General features: G+C 38.6%; 1 protein-coding gene and 1 pseudogene across 1 annotated transcript; one reads left to right on the top strand and one right to left on the bottom strand.

Moving 5' to 3' along the window:
- LOC109227634 lies at positions 336–19,990 on the top strand (annotated as a pseudogene).
- Positions 20,376–23,262, bottom strand: LOC109226606 (cytochrome b6-f complex iron-sulfur subunit 2, chloroplastic). Its single transcript, XM_019391422.1, has 5 exons — positions 23,140–23,262; positions 22,790–23,040; positions 21,663–21,780; positions 21,309–21,491; positions 20,376–20,654 (listed from the first exon to the last, which is right to left on the bottom strand). The coding sequence occupies exons 1-5, from the start codon at positions 23,170–23,172 to the stop codon at positions 20,553–20,555; spliced, it is 687 nt and encodes a 228-aa protein (XP_019246967.1). The 5' UTR covers positions 23,173–23,262; the 3' UTR covers positions 20,376–20,552.

Consider the following 27,417-nt stretch of genomic DNA (forward strand, 5'->3'; position numbering starts at 1 on the left):
TAAGACTTCTCATGAAGAGCTTTATTCGAATCCTTTCATCTTTTCCGACCCCTACGAGCTTATTACAATAAGTTCTCAGATGAACCTTAGGATCACCCGTTCCATCAAACATTTCGAACTTGGGAGGTTTGTAACCCTCCGACAGTTCCACGTCTGGTTGTATGCATAAATCCTCATAGTTAAGACCCTCTATCCCTTTACCTCCTTCAACACCCTGAACTCGACTTGTCAACTTCTTGAGTTCCTCGGCCATGTTCTTGATGAGCAGGTCTTTATCAGCGGATTTTGGTGTATAGGAGATTGGTTGAGTGGAGTGAGGTAAGGTTTCTACGTATATGGGGTTGTTTTGGTGGGTACCAGGGGTTTGGGTGTAGTGGTAGTCATTGGTCGAGTTTTGAGGATCAAGAATGGTTGTGGTGTGTTGTGATAGGTAGTGGTTTGTGGGTACTGGGTAGGAAGATGTTGGTGTTGAGGATGAGTGGGTATCAGTGGAGGATTGGGATTTTAGGGAGGAGCTGCATATTGATGGGGTGTTGGAGGATTTTGTAGACATTGGTTTGGCGTATTTTGAGGAGGTACTGGGTTTTGAGCATTTTGTTGGTTAACGTCTGGTACGTTTAGGGTGAGGGAGAGGTTGGCCAAGTTGCGGACCTGCTCAAGTTCCCCTTGTAACTCCAATATTTTCTGTTCCAATCGCATGACCAAATTATTCTGGGCCGGAGTACTCCGACTGTCTGAAGTTTCAATATTCTCAGCATTTTCTTTTCGGATACCACTCAAGTCATCCATCTTAGTTTTTCATGTGCTTTTTGGATTACTCAGAGAAGGAGGAGTTGGAGGGCCTCTAGATTTGGTGTGATATGCTGATGATGCCAGTATGTGCGAACCAGCCTTAGGGATGGGAATAATAAAATAAAGAAAAACAAAAGGTAAACAAGTCAGTAAGGATTCTGAAATGTTTGCAGTATTTAAACACATATTGCGGGAATGTAAATTCGCGTCCTAATTTGGGAGCCTTATTGTGCCCGAGGTAGGCCTAGCGACACGTTGATTTGGAGAATTTCAGTGCCAATAATTGCCTCATTTAAGTAATGTAAAAATAGATGAACCCAAAACGACACTAAATAAGATAAGTCACAAATAGCACTTGGCCTTAATACATTTGAAAAAGCAAATACAACTAATCTACTTGGTCCCAGAAGGACCTTCTCCAGGCTGGATGCTCTTGTAGATCAAATTCCCCAGTTCGCGCAGGTTCACCAGTAGGTATGCTCTTGCTAAATTTCCTCCTTCGCTTCCTTTAGTGTTCTGGCAATCAGTGACTCTCTTCCTCATTTTTCCTTCCAATTCCATCAAATTGTACTCCAGATATTCCAACCTTTCGCTTGATTTAAAAGCGATCTCCATCCATTCGTTAATTAGTTCCATATCGTTCTTGTGTCGCTCCATGTGCTCGGCCTTGGACTCGTGAACTCTTTTGCGCAGTTTGTTGTACTTCACTTGTGCCTCGGCAACTTCATCTATGACTCTATTTCCTGGACCAACCCTTGGCTCGAATATTCCTTCTATGTTATCCTCTAGCCATGATGGGTAAAAGTACACATGACCAGCATGATATCGATTGGCTCGATAGTATCCTTTTCCACGATAATTTTCAAATGCCACATGTGTTGAGCTTCACATTTGTATAGGACATCGTCATCCTGAAAATCTGCCCTGTAGTAACTCATTTTAGCAACTCGCGGTATGACCTGCTTCCTCCCTGCCTGACTCATAATTCTGATGAGAGCATAAGGGTATATGCCCCTCAACCCGATCAGTACCAAGTGTGGAACATCCCTAGATTTGATGATGAACTCGTCGGTAGGAACCATTCGAAAATCCATTGAACCTGATCCTCGGTCAAATTGTTGAAAAACTGCACCCATCCTATAGCATTTTCTGGTTGAGCAAACTTGTGTGGGATGTAGGTCATTTTCTTAGGATGATGGAAAGCTATGTGATCATTCCACGGCCTTTGCGGAAGCTCTTGACAGAATTGACCTTTTTGGAGATGTTCTAACTGCCAAACTTGTAGCAGCAGATTGCAACCTTCGAAGTATTTGTACCCCTTCTGAAACTGCTCTAAGGCCCGGCATATATCTGTTATGATCATAGGGACATTGGCATATGTCTTCCCTTCGATCCCCTCCATCAAGGTTCTGGTTACCATGGTCAGTCCGGTGTGGATTTTGTCCCCTTGGATCGGGAACACTAACAAACCCAAGAAACAGACGATGAACACAAAAACCCTGTGGTGAATCCAACCCAAGGAAGTGATGGAGAGTTCATCATAAAAAATACGATAAGATCTGTTGTGACCGTATCGTTCGTAGAGGAAGTCGAAGGGTATGTAGGAATTTTTCAAGCACTCCTAGTCATCATTCTTCTTTAATCCCATCATCTTCAAAAAAACCCTAGTAGTGCGATTTTCCGGCACCAATAAACCAGGACTATCCCAAGGTAGCCCAGCGAATCCCCCTATTACTACCAAGAGAGGGGTCATTTCTATGTCTCCAAAGCAGAACACGGCTCTTTCTTTGTCCCAGAACATTGTGGCAGCTTCGATTAACATGTTGTTCGGCTGGAGGTCCAATAAAGAAGGAAAATTTCCCAAGACCCTTTTCACATGATTCTTATCACTTGATGGAAGATCCTCCCACCAATCTAGCGACAATGGTGGTATGTTATGGACCATGCCGAACCTGGGGACTTCATGCCTCATTTTCTGCAAAACAAATATGGTTAGGCCCTTTCCCTCTCCAGATCCGACTATTTATACAACAATGATTAGCATATTGGCACTTATTTCTCCAAAATTAAAGCACACAATCGTGGTTGCGTCCGTTGGGATTATGGAAAACCCGATGGACTTTTGGACGAGGCTGGTCTTAAAGGGTTATTATATGGACAACATATTAAGCCGGCTAGGTTTGACCATGATGCATGTACAATTAATCAGAGTAAGGTTTCTAGAGAGGTCTAGACCGGTACCCTCAAGTGGGCAACTTGAGGGGGAAAGGCATGGAACCGTCGACTGCACCGCTGATCGACTAGTTTTACCGCAAATACTCCTTTTCGGATTTAAAGGTTGATATATAGGAAGGGCACAAACACTCATCAAGCGTTGTTATAGGATCGATTACGCACGAGTGGAATATGATGTTGAGCATGATTTATGCAACAATAAATAGCATGTTGTCACGTATTTGCATGTTAAAATTGATAAATGCGGTATTGAATAATTGAAAGACGTTTAAGAAGGAAAACAAGGAGACAAGTCAGTTTTTGTAATAAAGGAAATCATAAATGCTTGAAGAATAGACAATTAAATCCAAATAAGGGGGAAAGGGAAATGGTGCACATGTATTAACAGAATAAAGCATTCTTAAGACTAATTCGCAAAAAACAAGTTTTTTATGGTAAGAGCCTAAGAATATCCCCAGCAAAGTCGCCATGCTATCGCGCCCCCTTTTTTCCTCGCGGAGTCTGGGTTTCGACATTTTTGGGACAATTCCTTTCCTTTTGGGAATTGGGTATGAGATTTGAAGAGTCGCCACCTAACGGATTAAGATGCGTTAGGGCACCTAGAGCAAATAACTCATGAACTAGTTTACATTACCAGATATTGGGTAGGGGCTAAAAATTACCTTGAGGGGAAGGTGTTAGGCACCCCTCGAGGTCCACAACGGTGGGTCCCAGCCAAACTTTATTTAAGCGAATTAGTCTTATAAGGAGCTTAAAAAATTTAAAAGAATAGATATTACTTTTAAAACAAGGAGTAAAAAGGGTCCTGGGTTTTTTAGCCTATAGGATCTCTTCTGTGCAATACTTGATAATTGTCCCCAAGTTGGGGTGCTACACATTGCATTAGCGCACAGGTCATCATTTTCTTTTACTACCCAATTACCCTTCCCCTTTGATTATTACCTAAGCGTTCTAATAACATCCAGTACGTACCCTATGCGTGCACTACCCGTCCCTTACCTATGGCCCTAGAGGTGTTTAGGACCTCTATTTAAGTTGGTTCTAAACACACCTATGGTGCTTAAAAGGAGAAAACTAAGTGACAAACAATACAAGTAGGGCTGTCACATAAGATCACTTAAGGGGGGCTCATAATTACCTCCACAAATAGACAAACAAATGCACGCTATTCAAACAAGCAGTTTAAAAACAATTAGGGTCCTATAGGCAGGATATCTAAATGAGCACAGAATATGCAGCAGTTTTATTAAGGCGAGGCAGTGAAATACTTATTAGTTTGCCTACTGATTTTTATCACTCACTGAAGCTGGGCCCGTATATAAGCAGTCAAACAAACACAGTTTTAATTGTCCTACAGGCTTGCCTAGGTGATAACCAGGCAGAATACAATAGACATGGTATCGAAACGTTAATCAAAACGCAAATATAAACCGGTGATTAATTTAAACAGGCTGTTTTTTTACGTTTTAGACCCTATAGGCATGCTTTGTACGTGCTGAAACTGATTAACAAGCGTTATTTCATGGCATAGAAACTGATTTTATACACGTTCCCTATAGGCATGATACCTAAGTTGTCAAAACTAATTTTAAATATGATTTCCTATGGACATAAATATCTAAGTGAGCGGTGCTATACGAGTTGATAATTCCCAAAAAAGATCCTATAGGCATGGTTTGTAATGCACATTGAAACTTGAGAATATGCATGAACATAAATTATGATACAGAATTGATAACGTCCTATAACAGGATTTCTAGGATGTAAAGTGGAAATTCAGGACAAATATGAGGATAAGGCATATAGGCATGCTTTCTAATGTATATAAATAATCACAACAATCCTATAGGCATGATTTCTACCCGATCCCAACAAAGATATATCAAAATCCCTCCCAGCTTTCCTAACAACCTCATATCTGTTTTTACAAAAATTATTATTACAGACCAAAACAAATGAATCACATAATGAAAATTACTATACTATAGGGACCCTTGACACGCCCAAAAGTAAACCCAGAAGCTAGGCCTTCAATCAAATCTGGATTCAAACAGGCAGTCCATAATACACCAAATGGGCTTCTGGTGTGTCAAAGTTCCCAAGGGCCTTAGGGACCCCGGGCAATGCTCACACCAGAATCTTTTCAAAGAAGTTTTTGTAAACGAGTTTGGAAATTCCAACCCCAGTGTGTCAGAGTTTGGAGGAGTTCCATGGACTCCTAGGCAGTTCTCACACTGGAGGGGCAGAACGCTAGATATCTAAGAGTAGGAGTTAAAAACAGTATATGAAAGTAGGAGATAGTTTTAGGAAAAAATAGTTTGGAAAAGTGAGTAGAAACAGGTTACAAGATGAAAACTACAAAGAAGACCATATTCAGCAGATTGAGTCCAAACATGTATTCCAGCAGTCAAACAGCAGACAGAACAGAGTCACAATTAATTCAAACAAGGTTCCACATTGCCTAGGATTGACTTAGTTCATCAGTTATCACAAGGTGAGCATATGGACATGTATTAAACAGGGAATAGCATGTTGGGATCAGAGTCCTAATAAGACAATTACACAGACAATGCAACAGGGGTTGAGAGCATAGAAATCAATAATCAGGAACCTATTAAGGTAAACACATAAAACAGGACAGGAAGGAAAGCATGCTAGTTAAGAAACAAGTAGACAAGTATCCTGGATCAAACAGGAACATACTAAAGTGTAAGAACCATATTGACATATTGGACAAGACAAATTCACAAGAGTTAAGGCATGCTAGTTAACAGAAACATAAAGCAGGTAGAGGCAGGTTGATATTTACAACAGACAGATTACATAACATACTGAATAGGACGTAGTAACAGAGATAGACATGTTGATTATGAGCAATAAACAGGAAGCACATAGGTCTAATTACATAGCATATTGAATGATAATAGAAGTAGTAATGCTGATTAAGAGCAATAAACAGGAAGACATAAGTCTAGCTACACAGAAGTAGTCATGCTGATTAAGATCAATAAACAGGAAGCATATTGGTTTAACTTCATAGCTTATTGAATGATAGAAAAAGTGGAGGCATACCAGTTAAGATATGGCAAATAGGAAGGTGAAAGTATGCAGAATCCAATAGTCTAGCCTTGGCTTGCAGCCGGCTGGACAATGCAGGAAACACAAGTAACAGAAAGATTTGCAATAGAGAGAGTGTGTGTGAATAAGAGCAAGAGTTTGTGTGTGGGTGTGACTTTCTGAGTGTGTTCGTGTGTTTGAAAGAAATCAAAATAGGGTTTATACATCACTTATCAAGGTAAAACAAATAAGGCAAAGAATAATAGAGTTCATAAATAAGGTATACAAATAAAAACAGTCAGTTAATTGGGGCTAAACCCAACTAATTAATACAAACAGAATCCAGGAAAGACACCTTAAAATAAGGGGAATCAATTACCAGCCCCAGATTGTGATTTAGATAAGGCAGGAAATAAGTCATAGGCCATTTATAAGTCGGTTAGAGTAAATCAAAACCTAGAAATCAGGATAATAAACTAAATAAGGCAAGTAGTACCAATTAGGAGTCATAAATAAGGAAAATAGCAAAAAATCACAGAGATGTACTAATTTCAACAGAATGATATGATTCCAAACCCTAATTAGGCGGATAAAATCAGTTATCCTCTTTAATTGACAGGATAAATAATAATGGGCAAATATTGAAGCGAATAGTGAAATAATTAAACAAAAAAGGGATTAGAACATAGGCATGAAAAATAAGTAGAACTAGTAAAGATAATCAGATTCAAACACTTAGAAACTTTAGAACCTTTTTGCAGAGAACATTAGAGGAAACCCTAGTTTTAGAAAATATTGAAACCGATTAATAATAAGGAAAAACAGAAGGGTTTTCAGAGAAAATACTAGATAAACTTAAGATCATCTCAGATCTACAAGATCTGAACAGACTCAAGTAGAAAGAGATTAGGGTTTTGAAAGATGGAGCGAGATGAGAAAAATCCAGTTAAGAACCGGAGTTTCAAGCCATGATCATAAAGATAACAATGCTCAACATAGCGATGAACACAAGGCAGGCTCATCAAAAATGAAGAGTTTAGCTCGACTCTGAGTTGAGTCTTTTGCGATTCCTTTAAACCACGAAGAAATCGAACAAACAGAAGAGGTAAGAGGCCGGCGGGGGCCTGAAATCATAGAGAAATCCCATGGAACGGGGTGTTTTCCGGTGACGGCGGCTAGGGTTGGGGTGAGCATGAGAGAGAAGAGAGGAGAACAGGGAAACAGAGGCGGCGGAATGGGGAGAGTGAGTAGGGTTTAGGGGTGGGAGATTAATTAAAACTTGTAACTCTTTCCTGGACCGTTGATCTCTAAGATCAACGGCCAGGATTTGATTTGGGGGTTGGGCGGGTTTTATGAAATGGGTCAGGGTATTTGGGCTGTGGGTATTTTAATTGAGTTGGGGGTAATGTTTTGGGCTAGGTCCGAAATTAAAATAAATTTAAAGAGGCTATTTGTTAAATACCCCATTAATTGATAAAATAATTTATACAAATAGCTAATAAATGATAAAAAAAGTTGTTGGTGCATAAAAATAATTTAAAATAATTACTTAATATAATAAAAATATAAAAAGCTATTTTCTGGTGAAATAAAGTAATTATGCACACATGGGTTATTATTGCAAAGCTATTGCAATTATAACCCTAAAAATGTAAATGTGGCTATTCATGAAATAACTAAAGCTTAGTATAAATATAAGTGATAAAAATTAAGCAGTAAAATTATTATAAAACCATTTGTGATGCAATTAGTAATTATTTATATAATAAAATACTGGGATAAATTAATAAAATCCTTAGAAAAATGCAAAAATTATGAAAAGATATCAATTGATGCTCATGCATGGTTTTAAAGATGTATATGCATTTTTGAAAATAATATAGGGAAAATTTGGGTATTAAAACGTGCGTGTTTCCGAATATCTTTTATGTTAAAAACTAAGAGAATGTGAAATTTCTATCTTAAAATTCATTTGAGTTGACGGTCAACGTTTTGAGCAAACGGGAACGGATTCATATTTTGGCGGTCCCAGTGGGTCCATATCGTGATTTGGGACTTAGGCGTATGCCCGAAATTGGATTCGGAAGTCCCTAGCCCGAGTTATCGGACTTTGTTGAAAATTGAAAGTTAAGAGCTTAATGAATTTGAAATGTTTGACCAATGGTTGACTTTTTGATATCGGATCCGTATTATGATTCCGTAACCCGGTATAGATCCAATACTATATTTATGACTTGTCTGTCGAATTTGGTGAGAAACGGAGTTAGTTTGACGTGATTCGGACGTCCGGTTGTGAAAATAGAAGTTTTAAAGTTTTCTTGAAAATTTCAATTGATTTGGTGCTATTCTTAGTTCTAGGTGTTATTTTGGCAATTTGATCGCGCGAGAAAGTTCGTTTGATTTTTTATACTTGTGTGCATGTTTGGTTTGGAGCCCCGAGGGCTCGGGTGAGTTTCGGATAGGCTACGAAGTGAAAATTGGACTTAGAAATGTTGCTGGTGTTTTAGTTCTGGTGCAGGCTCTGATCTCGCATTTGCAACATATGAGGGGTTCACATTTGTGAGCTACTCATCGCATTTGCGAATAGTTGTTGGGCCACATTGAGTTCGCATTTGCGAAATATACTTCGCATTTGTGAAGTAAGTCAAGAGGGGGCAGTGATCGGAAATGCGATCAAGTGGTCGCAATTGCGGAAGGGTCAGTATTCGCATTTGCGGGGCTCGCATTTGCGTACCCCAGGTCACAAATGCGACACCTGCAACTGATCAAATGGACTTAGACAGGAGTTTTGGCTCATTCTTAAAATTTTCAAACTTAGAAACCCTAGAGGCGATTTTCCAAAGAACCTTTCTTCCCCAAATCATTGGTAAGTGATTCTAAACTAGTTTCTTTCAATCATTCACTACATTTCCTTGGATTTCAACCAAAAATCTTGTGTTTTCATGGTGGAAATTGGGGGTTTTGGTAGAATTAGGGATTTTTGAGAAATGGGGATTTAGACCTCAAATTGAGGTCTGTTCCACAACAAATTACATAACCGGGCTTAGGGTGAATGGGTAATTGCATTTTGGTCCGCATTTTGGGTTTGGACCAAGCGGGCCCGGGTGTTGACTTTTTCAATAATGACCTAAATTGAATTCTTTACAATCGTGGGTAGTTCCTAAGGCTTAATTCGAACCGTTTGGTTGGTAATTTGCTAGATTCTATTGGTTCGGAGGCTTGTTTGAAAGGCAAAGCGGTGGTTGAGCTTTGAGTTTGATCTTTGGAGCGATATAAGTGTCGTGGTTAACCTTGAATTGAGGGAATATGACTTTTTTTGTCTATTTGCTACGTGTTTTGATGTTGGGTACAACGTATATGTGAGGTGACGAGTACTTACGCGTTGTTATTGGGTTAAAGCATGCGGGTGGGACTTGATTCCTCGTAATTATTGCTTTCTTTGATCATGATTATCCATGTTTAGACTAGTTTATGTTAAATTGATCGTTCTTATCATGTTTATGGATTTTTGCTGATAATTGAGTATTGATTTCAAAGTTGAGGTTGCTATTGTGGAACCATTGTTGAAGTAAGGCTTGTTCTTGTTATTCTATCTCCATGTTGCTATTTGTTCATTACTTTATGGTAAGGGAGAGTGTTAATGCACGAAGGGTGATGTCGTGCCATATTGTGAGTGTTAATGCACGAAGGGTAATGCCGTGCCATGTTTTGAGAGTAAAAGCACGAAGGGTGATGCCACGCCGTACTCTATAGATCTATATGGTGAGGTTGAGAGTAAAAGCACGAAGGGTGATGCCGTGCAGTTTCATTGTTTCACTGTGAGGTTGAGAGTAAAAGCACGAAAGGTGATGTCGTGCACTATTCCTTACTGTGTTTAATTATTTTCACCGGTCAAAGGAATATTGATTGCCCTGGTTATCATTTCTACTGAAATTCTCATATCTTGTATCCCCTTTAGCATGTCCCCCTCCCGATATTACTTGTCTAGCTCTTATTTGTATTTTGTACATATACTGTTATCTACACAGGTTTATTATGTAGGTGTCTTTTCATAGCCTCGTCACTACTTCGTTCAGGTTAGGCTAGACACTTACGAGTACTTGGAGTTGGTTGTCCTCATCCTACACTCTGCACTTTTTGTGCGGGTTTTGGTATTGGCCCTAGCTGATCGTGAGGTTAGCAGCTGGACTTGCTTGTCGGAGACCCAAGGTAGAACTGCTGGCGTCCGCAGACCCTGGAGTCCCTTCCTTGTTTCTTAGTTATACTATTTCCTTTCATTCATAATAGTTGTATTTTCTTGTAGACTGTGTTTGTAGGAAATCTTAGAAGCTCGTGAATCGCGACACTAGATCCGAAATGTATCGATTATTATGGGTTTTATATTATTCCGCAAACTCAATTTTAGCTTCTATTTAGCTTAATTTTTTATGTTATTAAAAGTTACTGAAGCTGACTTAAGAATCCTCTAACGTTGACTTGCCTAGCAAGTGAAATGTTAGGCGCCATCGTGGTCCGGAAAGTGGGAATTCCAGATCGTGACACTAGCAAATGGCCCCTATATCTTTATAACCCAAGGCTAATTTCATTTTCATCTTGTCTTCTTTTCTCCTTGCCCTCTATTTCTTTACTCTTTTTCACGGTTGAAAAGCTTCAATTGAAGCTTAGTTGCTTCATTATGTTTGGTAGCATATATCGAAGGCTTTACCACCTTGTTTCTAATTAGCATATGTAAATTCTTATGCAGGTTAGCTATTCTTGCACAAGCAATTCTTGCAAGGTGAGTTTTGTTGGGCACATGCCCATATTGTCTAGCCAAAGTCCCGATGGCCTAATCCTATTCTCTTTTGGTTTCCATTCCTATTCAGAATCGGATTCAGTCTTTATTCCTATTTTGAGTGGGTTTTGGCTTTAAGAGAAAGCACCACTCATTATATATATAAATAGGAAAACCTTGGATAATTGTTCTATGCTCATTGGTACAAGTCTTTAAAAGAATTAAGCACATAAGAGTTGTTTTTGAGAGATCATTGTGGGAAAAGCTAGCGACTATTTATGCTTCAAAAACTGGGAGTAACAAATTGTTCCTACTAAAGCAATTGATGACCTTTAAATACAAGGAAGGCAACCCTATCCTTGATCACATAAATAATTTTCAAGGCGTCCTTGATCAGCTGTCTGGAATGGGAGTTAATTTTGATGATGAGATACAAGGACTTTGGCTTCTTAATACTCTGCCTGACTCTTGGGAAACTCTTTGCGTTTCTTTAACAAATTCAGCTCCTGGAGGTAAGGTGACCATGGAATATGCCAAGAGTGGTGTGTTGAACGAGGAAGTAAGGAAAAAATCTCAGGGTTCGTCCTCACAAGAAGATATCTTGGTTACCGAAGGCTAGGGGAGAGATAGAACAAGAGGCTCAAGGAATAGAGGTAAAAGTATAAGTAAGTCAAGGTCCAAATACTATAATATTACATGCAACCACTATGGCAAGAAAGGACACATCAAAAAATTTGGCCGCAAGTTGAATCAAGACATTAGAGAAGGAAAGAAAGTTGAAAATAACGAGAACAATGTTGTTGCTATTGTTCGAGATGACCTTCTTTTTGCTTATGATGAAAACATCGTCAACTTGGTATCCCATGAGACGAGCTGGATAGTAGATTCTGGAGCTACCTCACATGTCACAACAAGAAAAGACTTTTTCTCATCTTATACTCCTGTTGATTCAGGAGTGTTAAAGATGGGAAATGCCAGTGAAGTTAAGTTGTTTGGTGTTGGCACAGTTTGTTTGAAAACTAATAATGGTTCAACATTAGTTCTTCAAGATGTCAAGCATGCTCCAGACTTTCCTTTCAATTTGATCTCCGCAGGAAGATTAGACGATAAAGGTTACCATAATGCCCTCTTTAATGGCCAATGGAAGCTCACCAAGGGCTCGTTCGTAGTGGCTCGAGAAGTCGAGTCTGGTCATTTGTATGTGACACAAGGCTCTATTTTTAATGACTCCATAAATCTAGTGGAAAGAGAAACTTTATCAGAATTGTGGCACAGAAGATTGAGTCATATGATCGAGATAGGGATTATGTGTTTGGCTAAGAAAAGTTTGCTTTCTGGAGTGAAACAAGCAAAGCTGAAAAGGTGTATCTATTGTTATCTAGCAAACTGAAAAGGGTTTCCTTCCATAGCCATCTTCCCTCAAGAAAGTCCGATTTATTGGAGCTAGTACACTTTGATTTGTGTGGTCCTTTTAAAGTAAAGTCAAAAGGTGGAGCACTTTACTTTGTGACCTTCATTGATGATCATTCCCATAAGCTCTGGGTGTATCCTTTGAAATCTAAAGATCAAGCACTTGGCGTGTTTAAGGAATTCCAGGCCATAGCTGAGAGACAAACGAGGAAGAAATTAAAATGTATCTGCACTGACAAGGGTGGTGAATATTATGGTCCCTTTGATATTGGAAGGAGCAAGAATTTTGTCATAAGAAAACTCCACCCAAGATACCTCAATTGAATGGTTTGGCAGAGAGGATGAATAGAACTCTAGTTGAGAGAGTTAGATGATTGCTTTCAGAAGCTAAACTTTCAAATACATTTGGGCGGAAGCACTTAACACTGTTGCCTATGTTATCAATTTGTCTCCTGCTGTTGCTTTGGATGGTGATGTCTCAGAGAGAGTTCGGTTTGCCAAAGATTTTCTTATGATCACCTGAGAGTTTTTGGGTGCAAAGATTGTGTGCATGTTCTTAAAGATGAGAGATCAAAACTGGATGTCAAAACTAAGCAGTGCATCTTTATCGGTTATGGTCAAGATGAGTTTGGGTATCGTTTTTATGATCCGGTTGACAATAAACTTATTAGAAGTCGTGATGCATTATTCTTTGAAGACCAGACTATTGAAGATATTGACAAAGCTGAGAAGATAGATTCTTAGAGTAATTAGACCTTAGTTGATAGTGATCTAGATTCTATTGCTAAGGCACCTATTGCACATGAAGGAACCCAAGACAATAATGGAGATAGTGATCAAGATCAAAATGATCATCATGGTATAGATGTTATGGATGCTCCAGTTGATGAAGTTGTGGTTGATCATCAACCAATTCTTGCTCAGGTAACTACTTCGAATGCTCCTGAAATCTCTCTTAGAAGATCGACAAGAAAAGCAAAAATCCATGCGCTATCCTCCTGATAAGTATGTACTTTTGACTGACATGGAAGAACCTTAGAGCTATGATGAAGCCATGCAAGATACTCACAAAGACCAGCATATAGCAGCCATAGAAGATGAGATGAAGTCACTCCATGTAACGACCCGGACGGTCTTTTTGAGAATTTATTCCCCGATCCCCTATTAACTGCTTTCCCCGTATTTATTTCTGCTATTGTGGTTTGCCGGGAAGAGTCGTTTTGAGTTCGGAGTGTTTAGGGACACTTAGTCCCTAAATGAGAGCTTAAGCTTTAGAATTTGGACCGTAGTCGGAACAGTGTGAAGACGGCCTCGGAATGGATTCCGTTAATTCCATTAGCTGCGTTGAGTGATTTCGGGCTTAGGGGCATGTTCGGATTGTGTTTTGGAGGTCCGTAGCTTATTTAGGCTTGAAATGTCGAAAGTTCAACTTTTAAAGTTTCCGGATCGATAGTGAAATTTTGATATCAGGATCAAAATCTGATTCCGAAAGTTGGAATAGTTCCATAGTGTTGAATTTGACTTGTGTGCAAAATTTGAGGTCAATCGGACTTGGTTTGGTTGGTTTTGGCATAGGTTGTAGAATTCTTGAGATTTCAAGTTCATTAGGCTTGGATTGGAGGGTGAATCGTGGTTTCACTGTTGTTTGATGTGATTTGAGGGTTGGACTAAGTTCGTATGATGTTTTAGGATTAGTTGGCATGTTTGGTTGAGGTACCAGGGGCCTCAGGTGAGTTTCAGATGCTTAACGGAATTTGAATTGGACTTAGGCAATTGCTGAACTTGCTGAACCTGTTGGTTTCGCACCTGCGGAGTTTGTACCGCAGGTGCGGCGCCACAGAAGCAGTTTGGCAACCGCAGGTGCGGTCTAAGGTATAAGGGAATTTGGTCGCAGATGCTGCCCAAGGTCCACAGAAGCGGAATCGCATCTACAAGTAACGGGGCACATGTGCGGAATCTGGCCGTTTAATGAAATTCCGCAGATGCAGAACCCCAGCCGCAGAAGTGGGACCGCAGGTGCGATGGACCCCTCGTAGAAGCGGAAATCGCTGGACAGAAATATGAAAAATTGAGGGTTTGAGTTCGTAACTTCTAAAATCGAATTGGAGCTCGGTGGAAGGCGAATTTGTGAGGTTTTTGAAGAGAAAATCAGTGGGTAATGATTCCGAACTACTTTTTGATTATATCCCATTGATCTATGCTTAATTTCATCATTTAATTTCGGATTTGGTGTGAAAATTGGGAAAATTTGAGAAAGTTCTCAGGCCGAATTTTGGAATTTTGATAGAGATTTTTGTATCGGATTTGAGTGATTTTTCTATGGTTAGACTCGTGAGTGAATGGGTGTTCATAATTTGTGACTTTTACCCGATTCCGAGACGTGGGCCCGGGGAGGATTTTTGGGTGTTTTTCTATTTTCTTGTCTTAGCTTCGATTCCTTTAGCTAAACTCGTTGTTTGTAGTTATATTTACATTATAAAATTAATTTGATTAGATTCGGGCCACTCGGAGTTGGATACTTGTGGCAAGGGCGTAATTTCGGATTGATTCAGCTTGGTTCGAGGTAAGTGGCTTGCCTAACCTTGTGGGGGGAACTCCCCTTAGGATTTTGGTACTGTTGTTATATGAATGCCGTGTAAATGAGGTGACGAGTGCGTACACGTGCTAATTATTGAAAAACCCCATTTTCATTAAGTAAATATGTGTTTTTTTTTAATTAAGCAATACTTGTACTTGAAGTTTCCTGTTTAGCTTAGGAAAAAATGATTACGTGATTTAACTGCCTTATCTGCTTTAATTGCTTACTTGGATTCTGTGTAGCATGTTTAGAGTAGAAATTCCTGTTTTTTCTTGAATAGAACTGTAGATTTCTTTCTTGAAACTGTGGTGTGTTTACTTTGGGACTACGGGACGGTCTCCCCGGTGATCCCTCTTGCTTGTTTACTTTGGGACTACGGATCGGTATCCTGGGAGTTCTCCCTGTACTTTTATATTTGGGACTATGGGACAGTATCCTGGGAGATCCCCCTATACTGGCTATTTACTTTTGGGAATACGGGATGGTACCCCGGGAGATCCTCTGCACATTTATATTTGGGACTACGGGACGTTATCCTGGGAGATCCCCTGTTGTTATCACTGCTTACTGAGTTATATTCCTTCCTGAGATTTCATCTTTATTTGGCTGTTAGCATCTTTAATTATACTATCACGTTCTGTACTGTTTACCTTATTATATATTTATAAAACCAGTAGGGCCCTGACCTTCCTCGTCAATACTCGACCGAGGTTAGGCTTGGCACTTACGGGGTACTGCTATGGTGTACTCATGCCCTTTCCTGCACAGATTTTTCATGTGCAGATCCAGGTTCCTCTGCTCAGCCAGACTATCAGTGAGGCGAGGCGATTTCAGAGACTTCGAGGTATATCTGCCGCGTCCGCAGACCTAGAAGTCCCTCTCTATTCTCCCATTAGCTATAGACTTCTTGTATTCCCTTTGTCTAGACTTCTGGAGTTAGAACACTATGTATTTCTTTAGCTTATGGTTCATGAGATTCCGGGTTTTGGGAGTATTTTTGTTCAGTTTGAGAAAGTGTTATTGTATATGCCGAGCAGCATTAAAATCTTCTTTGTTATATTACTCGTCATTTGCTAGTTTCGTACCTTTTAATTCTTGTTCCGCTAATTGTTAAGCTTACCTAGTCATAGAGACTAGGTGCCGTCACGACAGTTCATGGAGGGAAAACTTGGGTTGTGACACTCCATGAGAATGGCACATATGAGTTAGTGAAATTGCCGAAAGGTAAGAGAGCTTTATCTAACAAATGAAGATTCAGAATAAAGCAAGATAATCATACCTATGCGCCTAGATACAAGGAGAGATTAGTTATTAAAGGGTTTGGCTAGAAAAAAGGGAGTTGACTTTGATGAAATTTTCTCCCCTGTTGTGAAGATGTCTTCTATTTGTGTGGTTCTAGGCTTAGCCGCGAGTCTAGATTTAGAGGTTGAGCACGGATGTCAAGACAACTTAGGCGCCCTCCATGGCGCTGCCAATTTGGAGTTTCTGTTTCTGGCGCCACAGGTAGGGCTAGGCGCTGCGTGTGGCGCTGCAAATTCCAATTTTTTTTATTTTCGTCTGTTTTGGCTCTAATTTCGCACATTTCGCCCCCCTCCCCTCCCCCCCCCCCCCAACCCCCAATTGCTTCCCGGATCATTCCTACACATAAAACACCTCAAATTAATATAAATCAACACATTTTACATCCTAAATCTACGAAACAAAAGTAAAACATGAAGCAATATACATATAAATATATATACTTTAAGCTAACATCAAGCAGCGTGAGAACTTTGTAGTTAAGCTTGCAGATAAGCATGCGTATTGCAGAAAATTGGCAGGCATGAAGCTTGTCAATAGTTCATCTACCTGAAGACACATTTGGCCCCTTGGCTGGAGGGAGAGTTTGTTGGGAACATGCCCAAGTTGTCCAGCCAAAGGCCCAATGGCGTAATTCTATTCTCTTTTGGTTTCCATTCCTATTCGGCATTGGATTTGGTGTTTATTCCTATTTTGAGTGGGTTTTGGCTTTAAGAGAAAGCACCACTCATTATCTATAAATAGGACAACCTTGGAGAATTGTTCTATGCTAATTGGTAAAAGTTTTTAAAAGACTTAAGCACATAGGAGTGGTTTTTTAGAGAGCTTTCATCAAGAGAGAAGAGAGAAGAAAAGTATTTGTTTTTGCTGCAGATTTTTATTCCGACCAGCCAACTTCAAATTACGTTTTCCGGTTCATAACCATTGGATCGGGCTAAAATTTTGACCGAGTGTTCGTAATATATTGGTCTTGGATTTGAATAGTGGAGATCGGATTTGGAGGCCCATAGCATCTGATTTCAAGCCTCGAACAACAGCTTCGTTTTTGTGACTTCTCCTGTTCTTCGATTAATTTGTCGTTGCTCTTGTTGCTATTGTTGTTCCGTGTTTGACACTTGTTGTGTAGCCGATTTGGAGTACTTTTGTAACCCTCTTATTGTTATAGTGGAGCTTTTTGGATTTTTGTGATCCCGTGGTTGTTACCTTCAATTTGAAGGGTTTTCCACGTTAAAATTTGGTGTTCTTTATCTTCTTTATTTTCGGGTTTGCCTCTTCCTCGATATAACAAGTTTGGGACTTCTTTGCTTGACTTACCTCATTTAAGTAACTTAGACGTGAGCCAAAATGATTTCCTTGGGGCGCTGATTCCTGAGTTTATTTCCACTTTCAAGAACCTAGAGTATCTAAATTTGTCCAAAACCAATTTTAGAGGAACGACTCCTGAACATCTTGGAAATTTGTCACGGTTGCAGTTTCTTGATCTCAGTGGTGATTTTTCACTCCGGGTCAATAACCTTCAATGGATTCAGCACCTCTTCTCTATGAAGATTCTTAACTTGAGTGGAGTTGACATGAGCAGCGCGATAAACTGGTTACATGATATCAATTTTCTAACTTCTCTCTTAGAATTACGTCTGTCTGCTTGTCAGCTTGCTACACTTCCTAAATTGCCACCCGCTTTTGAGAATTTCACATCCCTTCGAACTTTTGACCTCTCGTTAAACCATTTTAATGCTCCGATTCATAGTTGGTTGTTCAACACAAGCCACAGTCTTGTTTATCTTAATCTCACAAGAAGTCAGCTGCGTGGTTTACTTCCAAATGCCTTAGGAGACATGTATTCACTTAGAGTTCTTGATCTTTCTGGGAACTCTCTCATAGGCAATCTTCCACCTTCTTTTGAGAATATGAGTTCAGTTACCTTTCTTAATCTCTCACGAAACTCGCTTATAGGCAATTTACCACCAACCTTGCCACCAAAGTTGAAATACTTGGATGTTTCTTACAATAATCTGGAGGGTCCTTTAGCGAGAAGCATTGTACAACTTAGGCAATTAGTTGTCCTCAATGTTGCTTGGAACTCTATCAATGGCTTGATTATATTACTGAACATTTCTTGAATTTCAGTGACTTGCGAGTGTTAGACTTGTCATCCAACTCAATTATCCTCAATTTAACCGCAACTTGGATGCCTCGTTTTCAACTTGACTTTATTGGCCTGCAGTCTTGCCAACTTGGTACACAGTTTCCCCAGTGGCTTCAGACACAAAGAGAGTTCTCATTTATTGATAACTCTCACGCTAATATCTCGGATGTAGTACCCGATTGGTTCTGGAATCGTTCTGCGAAGGTATATCTCATAGACCTTTCGCACAACTATTTCAGAGGGGAAGTACCTGAATTTACAGAAAGAGTTAGTCTTACGAAATTGGACCTGAGTTGGAACAATTTTTATGGTCCATTACCTCATTTTTCACCCAAGATGATGACCTTGATTTTGGCAAGGAATTCCTTTAACGGTACCATTGCCCCTGTATGCGAATCACTTGTCATGAATAATTCTCTTGGTTATTTAGCCCTATCTTCAAATTTTCTATCAGGACAACTTTCAGACTGTTGGAGATATGAGAAGAATTTGGAAGCATTGATATTAGCAAATAATAGCCTATCAGGGGAAATACCTCATTCAATCGGATATCTTGCTAATCTCATCTTCCTTCAGTTACAGGGCAACATTTTCTCCAAAAATCTGCCTTGATCATTGAAGAACATAGCTGGGCTAGAAATTCTTGATGTTTCCGAAAATAGTTTATCTGGAAATATACCATCTTGGATAGGGGAGAGTTTAAAGAGACTAATGATTCTTAAATTAAGCCGAAACAAGCTTGACGGAAACATTCCCTGGCAGATTTGCCAACTTAGATACTTGTATCATTTGGACCTTAGTTCCAATGCTCTATCAGGAACTATTCCAAGGTGTTTTAAAAATCTCCATACCATGTCCGCCGGTAGAGGAGGCTCCTTCCTTTACTTATGGACCCTATGCAGATTACAGGTTTCATGGGACGGTCGTTGTTAAAGGGCAGTTTTATGTGTTCGATTTTTCCTTTGCGCCCTGGAGAGTAATTGATCTGGCAGAGAACCATTTATCAGGGGAGGTTCCTTCGGAAATCACGAGCCGTGTTGCACTGAGGGGTTTGAATTTATCAAGGAATAGTTTCACAGGCACAATTCCTCGTGACATTGGCAACATGCATTTGGAATTTCTTGATCTTTCCTGGAATAAGCTGTCATTTACCATTCCTCCAAGTATCATAGAAATTATCTCTTTCGGCTGCGAATTTTTCTTTCAATGGTTTGACAGGGAAAATTCCATCTAGAAATCAATTTGATATCTTCGAGAATAGTTCTTATGTTGAGAATCCAGACTTGTCCGGATTCCCGCTCTTACGAGTCTGCTCGGATCATTTAGATGACGACTTTACTCACTGTGATAAGCAGGAAGTGCAGGCCGTTCAACACGGAGAAAACAACTGGCTGGAGGAATTTTCATTCTATATTAGCATGGGAATTGGATTCAACACAAGTTTCTGGGTATTTTGGGCTGCTCTAATGTTGAAAGGTCTTGGAGATATGCCTATATGAGGTTTCTGGATAACATGGGCAACAAGATTTATGTGTTTGCTGCCATAAGATTGAAAATTAACAAGCAGCAACGAGGGACGAGGGTGAGCAACCATCAGAAGAATAAAGTTTGTCCAGATCGAGCATCGAGAAAAAAGTTATGCATGTTTGGTTTTCTGTTTGCCGAGGGTCTTCCCGAAACAACCTCTCTATCATCATAAGATAGGGTCTGCGTATACTTTACCCTCCCCAGACCTCACTTGTGAGATTTCACTGGGTTTGTTGTGTTGTTTTTTTTTTTTTTTTTTGGCCAGTTCAATAAAATTTGTTGTGAGGTTCTCTTTTAAGTTTAATTTCGTCAAGTGATTTAGTATGTTCATTAATAATATCTTTTGGTTTTGTAAAACCTTTCTACTTATTATGTTTTCATGCTTAGTTGCATATTTTCGTTTTATTTTCTTCATTTTCTTTTATGATATTATGACTTGTGAGAATGAAATTAGTTAGACATTTTCAGTTTTAATGAATTTTTCTTTTGTGAGTTCATATTCAAAAACATCTTTTGAAGGCCGTAATGAAAAATGGAGCAACGTACATAACGTTATATATAAAAAAAATGAAATAGTTGTATCCCAAACAAAAAATGTCATTATGGGATTGCAAAGGTTATGTTTCAATAGTTACATCTCAAAATCAAATATTTCTTTTTACTTCATAAAAAGGGGATAAGCTTTATGTAACAAAGATACAAGAGGATACTATAATTAAGCTTAAATGGGAGATCTAAGCCCACCATGGAGCTTCACCAGTTCTGAAGTCTGTTTCAACCCATGGGACAAACACCACCTTCCCATCATCAATGTCAGCATGAGCCAACGCCAAGGACTGTGCCAAACAAAACCCAATGTTACAACAAGTCGGTGAGTTCAGAATGAGTGCAACGTTAATATATGTATACAAATTAAATTTTTTTCCATATGTATACATAGTTCAAGCCGAAAATAATGGGTTTAGTTGGACCAACAAAAGAAGCCCTAACAACAACAAAGAACCCAGTATAATCATACAAAGTGGGATCTGGGGAGGGTAGTGTGTGCGCCTAAGTTGCTCGGACTCGGGTGTGAGTATCCGATACGGGTACGGATCCGAGAGTCAGATTCGCAAAATCTAAATGTTAAGATTCTAGGATGCGGATTCAGGTATGGATACCAGTGCTGGGACTCGCTAAGAAAAATCATAATTATAAAACTAGAGCTACAAAGATATTCTAAATTTTCCTAGACTCTGGTCAAAGTATCCGAAGTTTGACTGAATTCCAAACTTATTCCACACCCATCCCAGTGTCGTGTTGAGACGGGTTCGACATAAAAAATGAAGAGTCTGTGCAACTTAGGTGTACGCAGACTTTACCCTACCTTGAAGGTAGAGAACAAAAGAAGCCCTAAATGTGTCTATAACAGGCTTACGCAGAGGGCTCAATGATAAAAAAGATATAAAAATAGCTTAGAGCATGGAAAATAGTGGGTACTGTTGGCTTACCAAAGGAGCAGGTCCTCTAACAACTCTTCCTTGGTTGTTGTATTGAGATCCATGGCAGGGGCAAATAAACTTGTTCTCAGCAGCATTAAATGGCACAACACAACCAAGGTGAGTACACACAGCATTAATACCATAGGTTGCAAGGGTTCCATCATTCTCCACAACAAGGTAAGTAGGGTCTCCCTAAAATTTCATCGAAAACAACATCCGAACATCAAAATCTTAAACTACCATGATGGGAAGAATTGTCCGAATGTGCCACGACCGACATGTCATTTCTTGTAATCTTAAGATCATCAAGAAAACATGAATCTACATATAATTTGTGATGCTATAAAGAAAAGGTAACAGTACCTTTAGTCCTTGTGTGAGAGTTCGGTTGCCGGGTGGATGAGTTTTGAGCCATTCAGATGCAATAACATCATTACCTAATGCATCCTTGGCAGGGGTTCCACCACCACCACCCCCTGACCTGTTGATCAATTCCAAATGGAACGACAAAACATGAGTCGCGGTTAGTAACACTGACAATATTTGAAAGACAACAGAGCATACCAGTAATGCTTGCATACAATAGCTTTTCTTCCTTAACTTTTGTTAATATGAAAGGAATTCTTAAGATATCAAGTTTCCATGGAATTATATTGGTCTATAAGCATATAATTTTACTCAATATGAAACTTGGAAACATATTAAAATACACCACATATCTCCTACTTAGTTCGAGTCGCTACAAAATGAATAACAACATACAAATTACAGACAAGGTAGTTCATCTTTTTAACTGATGCATTCTAAATGTTCTGAGACGGATTGTTAGCAAATTGAATTTAATTGGTACTGCAATTCCATCCAATTTGAATAATAAGGGATCTAATTTCTCCCAAAAAGGAAAAAGGAAAAACATCTTTAAGTTACAACTTTGAGGCTAAAACTTCACACCAATTGCTAAAATATGCAGAGATAGAACAGGTTGTTTCATATGTGTTGAAAAAGTGATAATTTGTTTTGAGATCGATTTTCCAATCTTTCTTCTTAGATTATTAATTTAACTTCCAAATAATAAGAGGTTGTCTGTCTTATCTTCCAGAGAATAATTTCACCTATTATGGACGATTACTAGTATGCAGTTATCTTTTATGTGGTCGGGTAGTATAAAAATTGTTTTAAATTGTTTGTCAGTATATAGAAGTTAAATTCAATTCAACAAATAGGGGTATAACTTGACCAGGGACGGAGCTACAATATTAGTTGCAGATTCGAACAAGCCAAGTGTCTTTTGCTTAGATTCTGTGTTTGTATCAGAAAATTCATAAAATACGTATAAATATTTAATTGCGAATCCACTAACTAAAACGAGCTATAGATTCAATGGTAAATTTAGAAACCATAAACTTTAAATTCTAACTTGTCTCTAAACTTAACACCACTCAATTGAGAAAACACGGGTCTGATATGTGACAAAGGGAAGAAGAACTAACCCAGGTGGTGCAAAGAAAGTAGCATAAGGTACCAACATCCCAGCAGTGGGTAGAGAAAGAGCACCCAAAAGAAGCAAATTCATGAGATTCCTCTTTTCCATATCAGGCACTCTATCATCTGCTGGAATACTTGTAGCCATGCACTTGACTTTCATCCTCTTGTCCTTTCCCAATCCATGACTGTTAATCTTCATTGGTTTCACTAGCAAACATTGTGAAACCGAAGACAAACCACTCTTGCTCGAGCATAGCTGAAAAATATGGAAAAACAAGAAAAAACTATTAACTTTTGCATGCCCCAATAGAAGAAGCTATGTTATGAAGAATGAAGATAGTTTCAGTTTAATTACATGAGTTACTGGAGAAAGAGTAGAAGAAGCCATTTCTGGATGTTCCTGAGAAAAAGGTATTCAGAGGAATTGAATGTCCTTCTTGTAGTAGTGATATTAGTGATCGTTGATGAGACCCGGGGGGAGGGGGGTTTGGAGGGGGGGGGGGGGGGGGGGTAAGCAACTTGTGAAGCGGATGTATGGTGTCCACAGTTGGTCTATCATTAGATAAGGCAGTAGCCAGTAGAGCCACACACTTGGATAGTAGCTTTCTGGAATTTTTGTTCAATTTTTTCTATTTATCTATTCGGATTATATCTTATTAATTATCCTCTTTTTATTTTCATCTCTATTTTCTTACACTTGAATTTGTTGGACATATATAAATAAAGAAAATTAATCTAAGCCTTCTATCTAATTACTTAAAGTAAAACTAGTCGATGAGGATTTAATATACACAAAATTTATGTTTATTATGTACATAACCATGTATAATTAGTGTTTCATTTTATTAATATACCTACTAGGAATTAATAAATCTGAGCGGTTGTTTGCGTAAAGATCCCTATAACAAATTACAGTTGGGCCTAGTTGGGCTCACAAATGAGACGAGGCAAAACTCGGGCAAAGTACACCAATAGCAACTTTTAAGCCTATTGTTTAAAATATACTCTCTCCGTTCTAGTTTATGTGAACCTATTTCTTTTTTTGTCCGTTCCAAAAAGAATGACTCATTTCTAAATTTGGAAATAATTTAGCTTAAACTTATAATTCTATCCTTAATGAGAAATTTTTATAACCATACGAATACTCTGGGCCCCTTTTCGACTTGTTTAGGACCACAAATTCCAAAAGTCATCATTTTTTCTTAAATTTCGTGCCCAGTCGAACAGGTTCACATAAATTGAAACGGAGGGAATACTCACAATTTACAATGTATTTAAAGACTAACCAATTCACCCAAACTTCAAGACTAAGTATCCTGAATTTGGAAATTCAGGACTTAGTGTCCTAAATTTTTGAGCTGCTAATTTGAAATGCAGGACTAAGTGTCCTGAATTTCTAACTACTAATTTAGAATGCAGGACATAAGTCTCGAACTTCTAGACACAATTTTCGAACTTTAGGACACGATGTCCTGAAATTTAAACTTTGAGGTTTAAACTCTAGTACATCGTGTCCTGAAATTTGAACAAATTGGCTAATCTTTAAATACATTGTAAACTGTGGATATATTTTAAATAGCATGCTTAAAAATAGCTAGGTGGTGTCATTTCCACGCAAAACTCCTATAATATGATTCAGTTACAGGTAAATTTATTGTATTTTAAAATTAAACACTTAAACCTCGATATTCCTATCATTTTGCTAGCTTGCGCCTAGTTAACATTTAAAATGTTTACCTATTTATGCTACAATGAACATAATTATCATTATTAGAGAGGTATGTTTGCCCAAAAAGTGTTAAGCTTTTTGTTAAACTAATTAATGAAGAAAATAGAGGAAAAATCTTAGCCAAGGATAATTAACTCTAGATCTAAATACATTGAATAAGAGAATAAGATATAACCAAGCTTATAAACTTTTTAAGATCATAGAAGATATCAAATGTAAATGATAGGCTTACATTCTTGACGTACTATCCCGTAATGTAATGATAAAGACGGAAATGAGGGAATGCCATTGACAGTTATGAGATCTATCTTCATTGATTCAATAATCACGATTACAAATATTGGTATTCACGATCTAAACCTTCACTTGCTTTTCTTCACCTTTTCTCTCTTAAGGATAGGAAGCTTCCCTTTCTTGTTCTCTTCCTTCCTATATATATAGTCAGTATCCTCTTTTGCCCAACCGTCCTTAGCCAGGATTCCCTAATCTGCTGATTGTACTTTTAGGTCGTTCCCCTTAAGTGTCACATCATATACTTCGCCGTACAAGCTTTCTGATAGTTTGATCTCGGCAACGGCCGATATTCGTCATTATGGTGCTTGGTGGACACGACCACGGCCTAGTCGGCCCCTTGCCATTTCTTTTAGCGTCAATTCACATATGGTCAGATTTCGATACAAGGTGCCCATTTAATTATATATCACATAATTACCAATTGTATATAAAGTAATATAGTAGGCTCCAATTTTTTTGGTTTTCTCTTCTTCCTTACCCTTTTGCACCTAACTTATGGTGGATTTCGATTAGCAATATTCTATTTTTTCCTCTTGTTCTTCATTAATTTTAGGTCAAATGGCCTCGTGGCCACTTAAACTTGTATCAGTTTTTAAACCCGATACATGAACTTACATTTTTCCCATTTGAACACTCCAACTTGATGGAATGAATACTAATAAATACATTTGACTGTTGACCATGCCTATGTGGAAGCGGGACATCTAACTGTAACGACCCCACCGGTCGTTTTGAGCAATTGCACTTTGCTTGATAGTTTACGGGCGTGAGTAGCTCCGTATGATGTATTATGACTTATGTATCTGTCTTATTGGACCACTAGTAAGTGTAGATGTCTACCCCTCGTCACTACTTCTCTAGGGTTATGCTAGATACTTACTGGGTACGCGTTGATTTACGTACTCATGCTGCACTTATTATGCATGTATACATATATGTTTCTGGTGGTCCTATCGGTGCAGAGGGGCAACTTTTGCGGGGACTTTACGGCGAGCTGCACTTCCTAGATATGATCTGCAGCATACAGAGTCTCCATCAGAGTTATTTATATTCCCGTCTAACTTGTATTTCAGACGGATGTTGTATTATTGTTGCACTCATTAATAGATGCTCATGCACTTGTGACACCGGGTTTTAGGGATCTTACGGGTTGTTCCTTATTGTAGTTCGTGAAATATCATCATTTACCCTGTAAATTCTATTTCATGCTATTTAATTATTGAAATTATGATTTCAAAATACAAAAATGAGCAAGTTAATCCTTCACCGTCGGCTTGCCTGACGGTGGTGTTAGACGCCATCACGACCTTTAGTGAATTTTAGGTCGTGAAAAAAGTTAAGGAAAGCAAAATCTCTGGTAAAAAGTTTAAATCGACTAGTTATGCCTTGTACGTCGTCCCATGGGCATTCATGGTAAGTAGTAAAAGAACTTCTCAAAAGTTATAGGTAGATGAGTATAATTATTTCATTTGCAACAGACTAAAATTAATATTCTTTTTTCATATTAAATGTAGGCGTGGGTGTACAAAGCAATTCCGTTATTTGTTCGTAACTGAGAATTTAAAAGTCGTATCGATACCGCTGCCAAGGATGTTGAGATGACACAGTAAGAAAGTGACATCTGACCCTGATTGGGATCCCTTTAAGCAGAGAGTTGATGATCCTAGTGTGGTAAGTCATGGAGTGCAATAACACTTTACCAGTAGATTAGACTCAACCAGAGTAGGAGATTATCATAGATCTCTTGTTGATTTTGTTAGTACTGCTTGTCTATTGTCTTCTATCCATGATATATTTCAGGAGATGCACCCTTACCTTATTCCTACCTTTATGTGAGATGGATATGGACTACATGCAAAATTTGGTACCATATGACGATGAGGTAGCGGATCCTTTAATCGACCAGTAAGTGATTTATTTAGAATGGGTGACTTCCATTAAGAAGGCACTTAGTGCAGTGAGCTTATAGATTAAAGATGAAGTTGAGTTTGCCGATGATGACTCTTTATGTCAAAATATTATTGGTTCACCACTAGATTCGAAATTAAATTGAAAGAACAATTCTTATTTTTAAAGCATAAATGAAAAGAGTTGACCGAAATTTGACTTTTGAGCAAAGGACTCCGGATTGGAATTTTGATAATGTCAATAGGTTCGTATAGTTATTTCGGACTTAGGCGTATGTTCGGATTTATATGTGAAAGTCCGTAGGATAATTTGGCACATTTCGGCGAAAAGTTGGAAAATGAAGTTCTTGAAATATTCATAAATTCGACCGTAAGTCGATTGGTTGATAACGAGGCCAGATTTTGATTCCGAAAATTGGAACAGCTCCATTATGTCAGTTAAGACTCGTGTGCAAAATTTAAAGTCATTTCGAATTGATTTGATACGTTTCGGAGCAAAGTATAGAAGTTGGAAGATTTGAACTCATAATTCGATTCGATGTGCGATTCATAATTTTGGCATTGTTTGGCATGGTTTGAAACCTCGACTAAGTTCGTATTGTATTTTGGGGCATGTTGGTATAATTGGTTAAGGTCCCGAGGGTCTCGGTTGGGTTTCGGAAGGTTAACGGATTGGATTTTTAACTTGTTGAAGCTGCTGGAA

This window comes from Nicotiana attenuata, chromosome 6 (assembly GCF_001879085.1).
Source record: "Nicotiana attenuata strain UT chromosome 6, NIATTr2, whole genome shotgun sequence".
Classification (NCBI taxonomy): Eukaryota; Viridiplantae; Streptophyta; class Magnoliopsida; order Solanales; family Solanaceae; genus Nicotiana; species Nicotiana attenuata.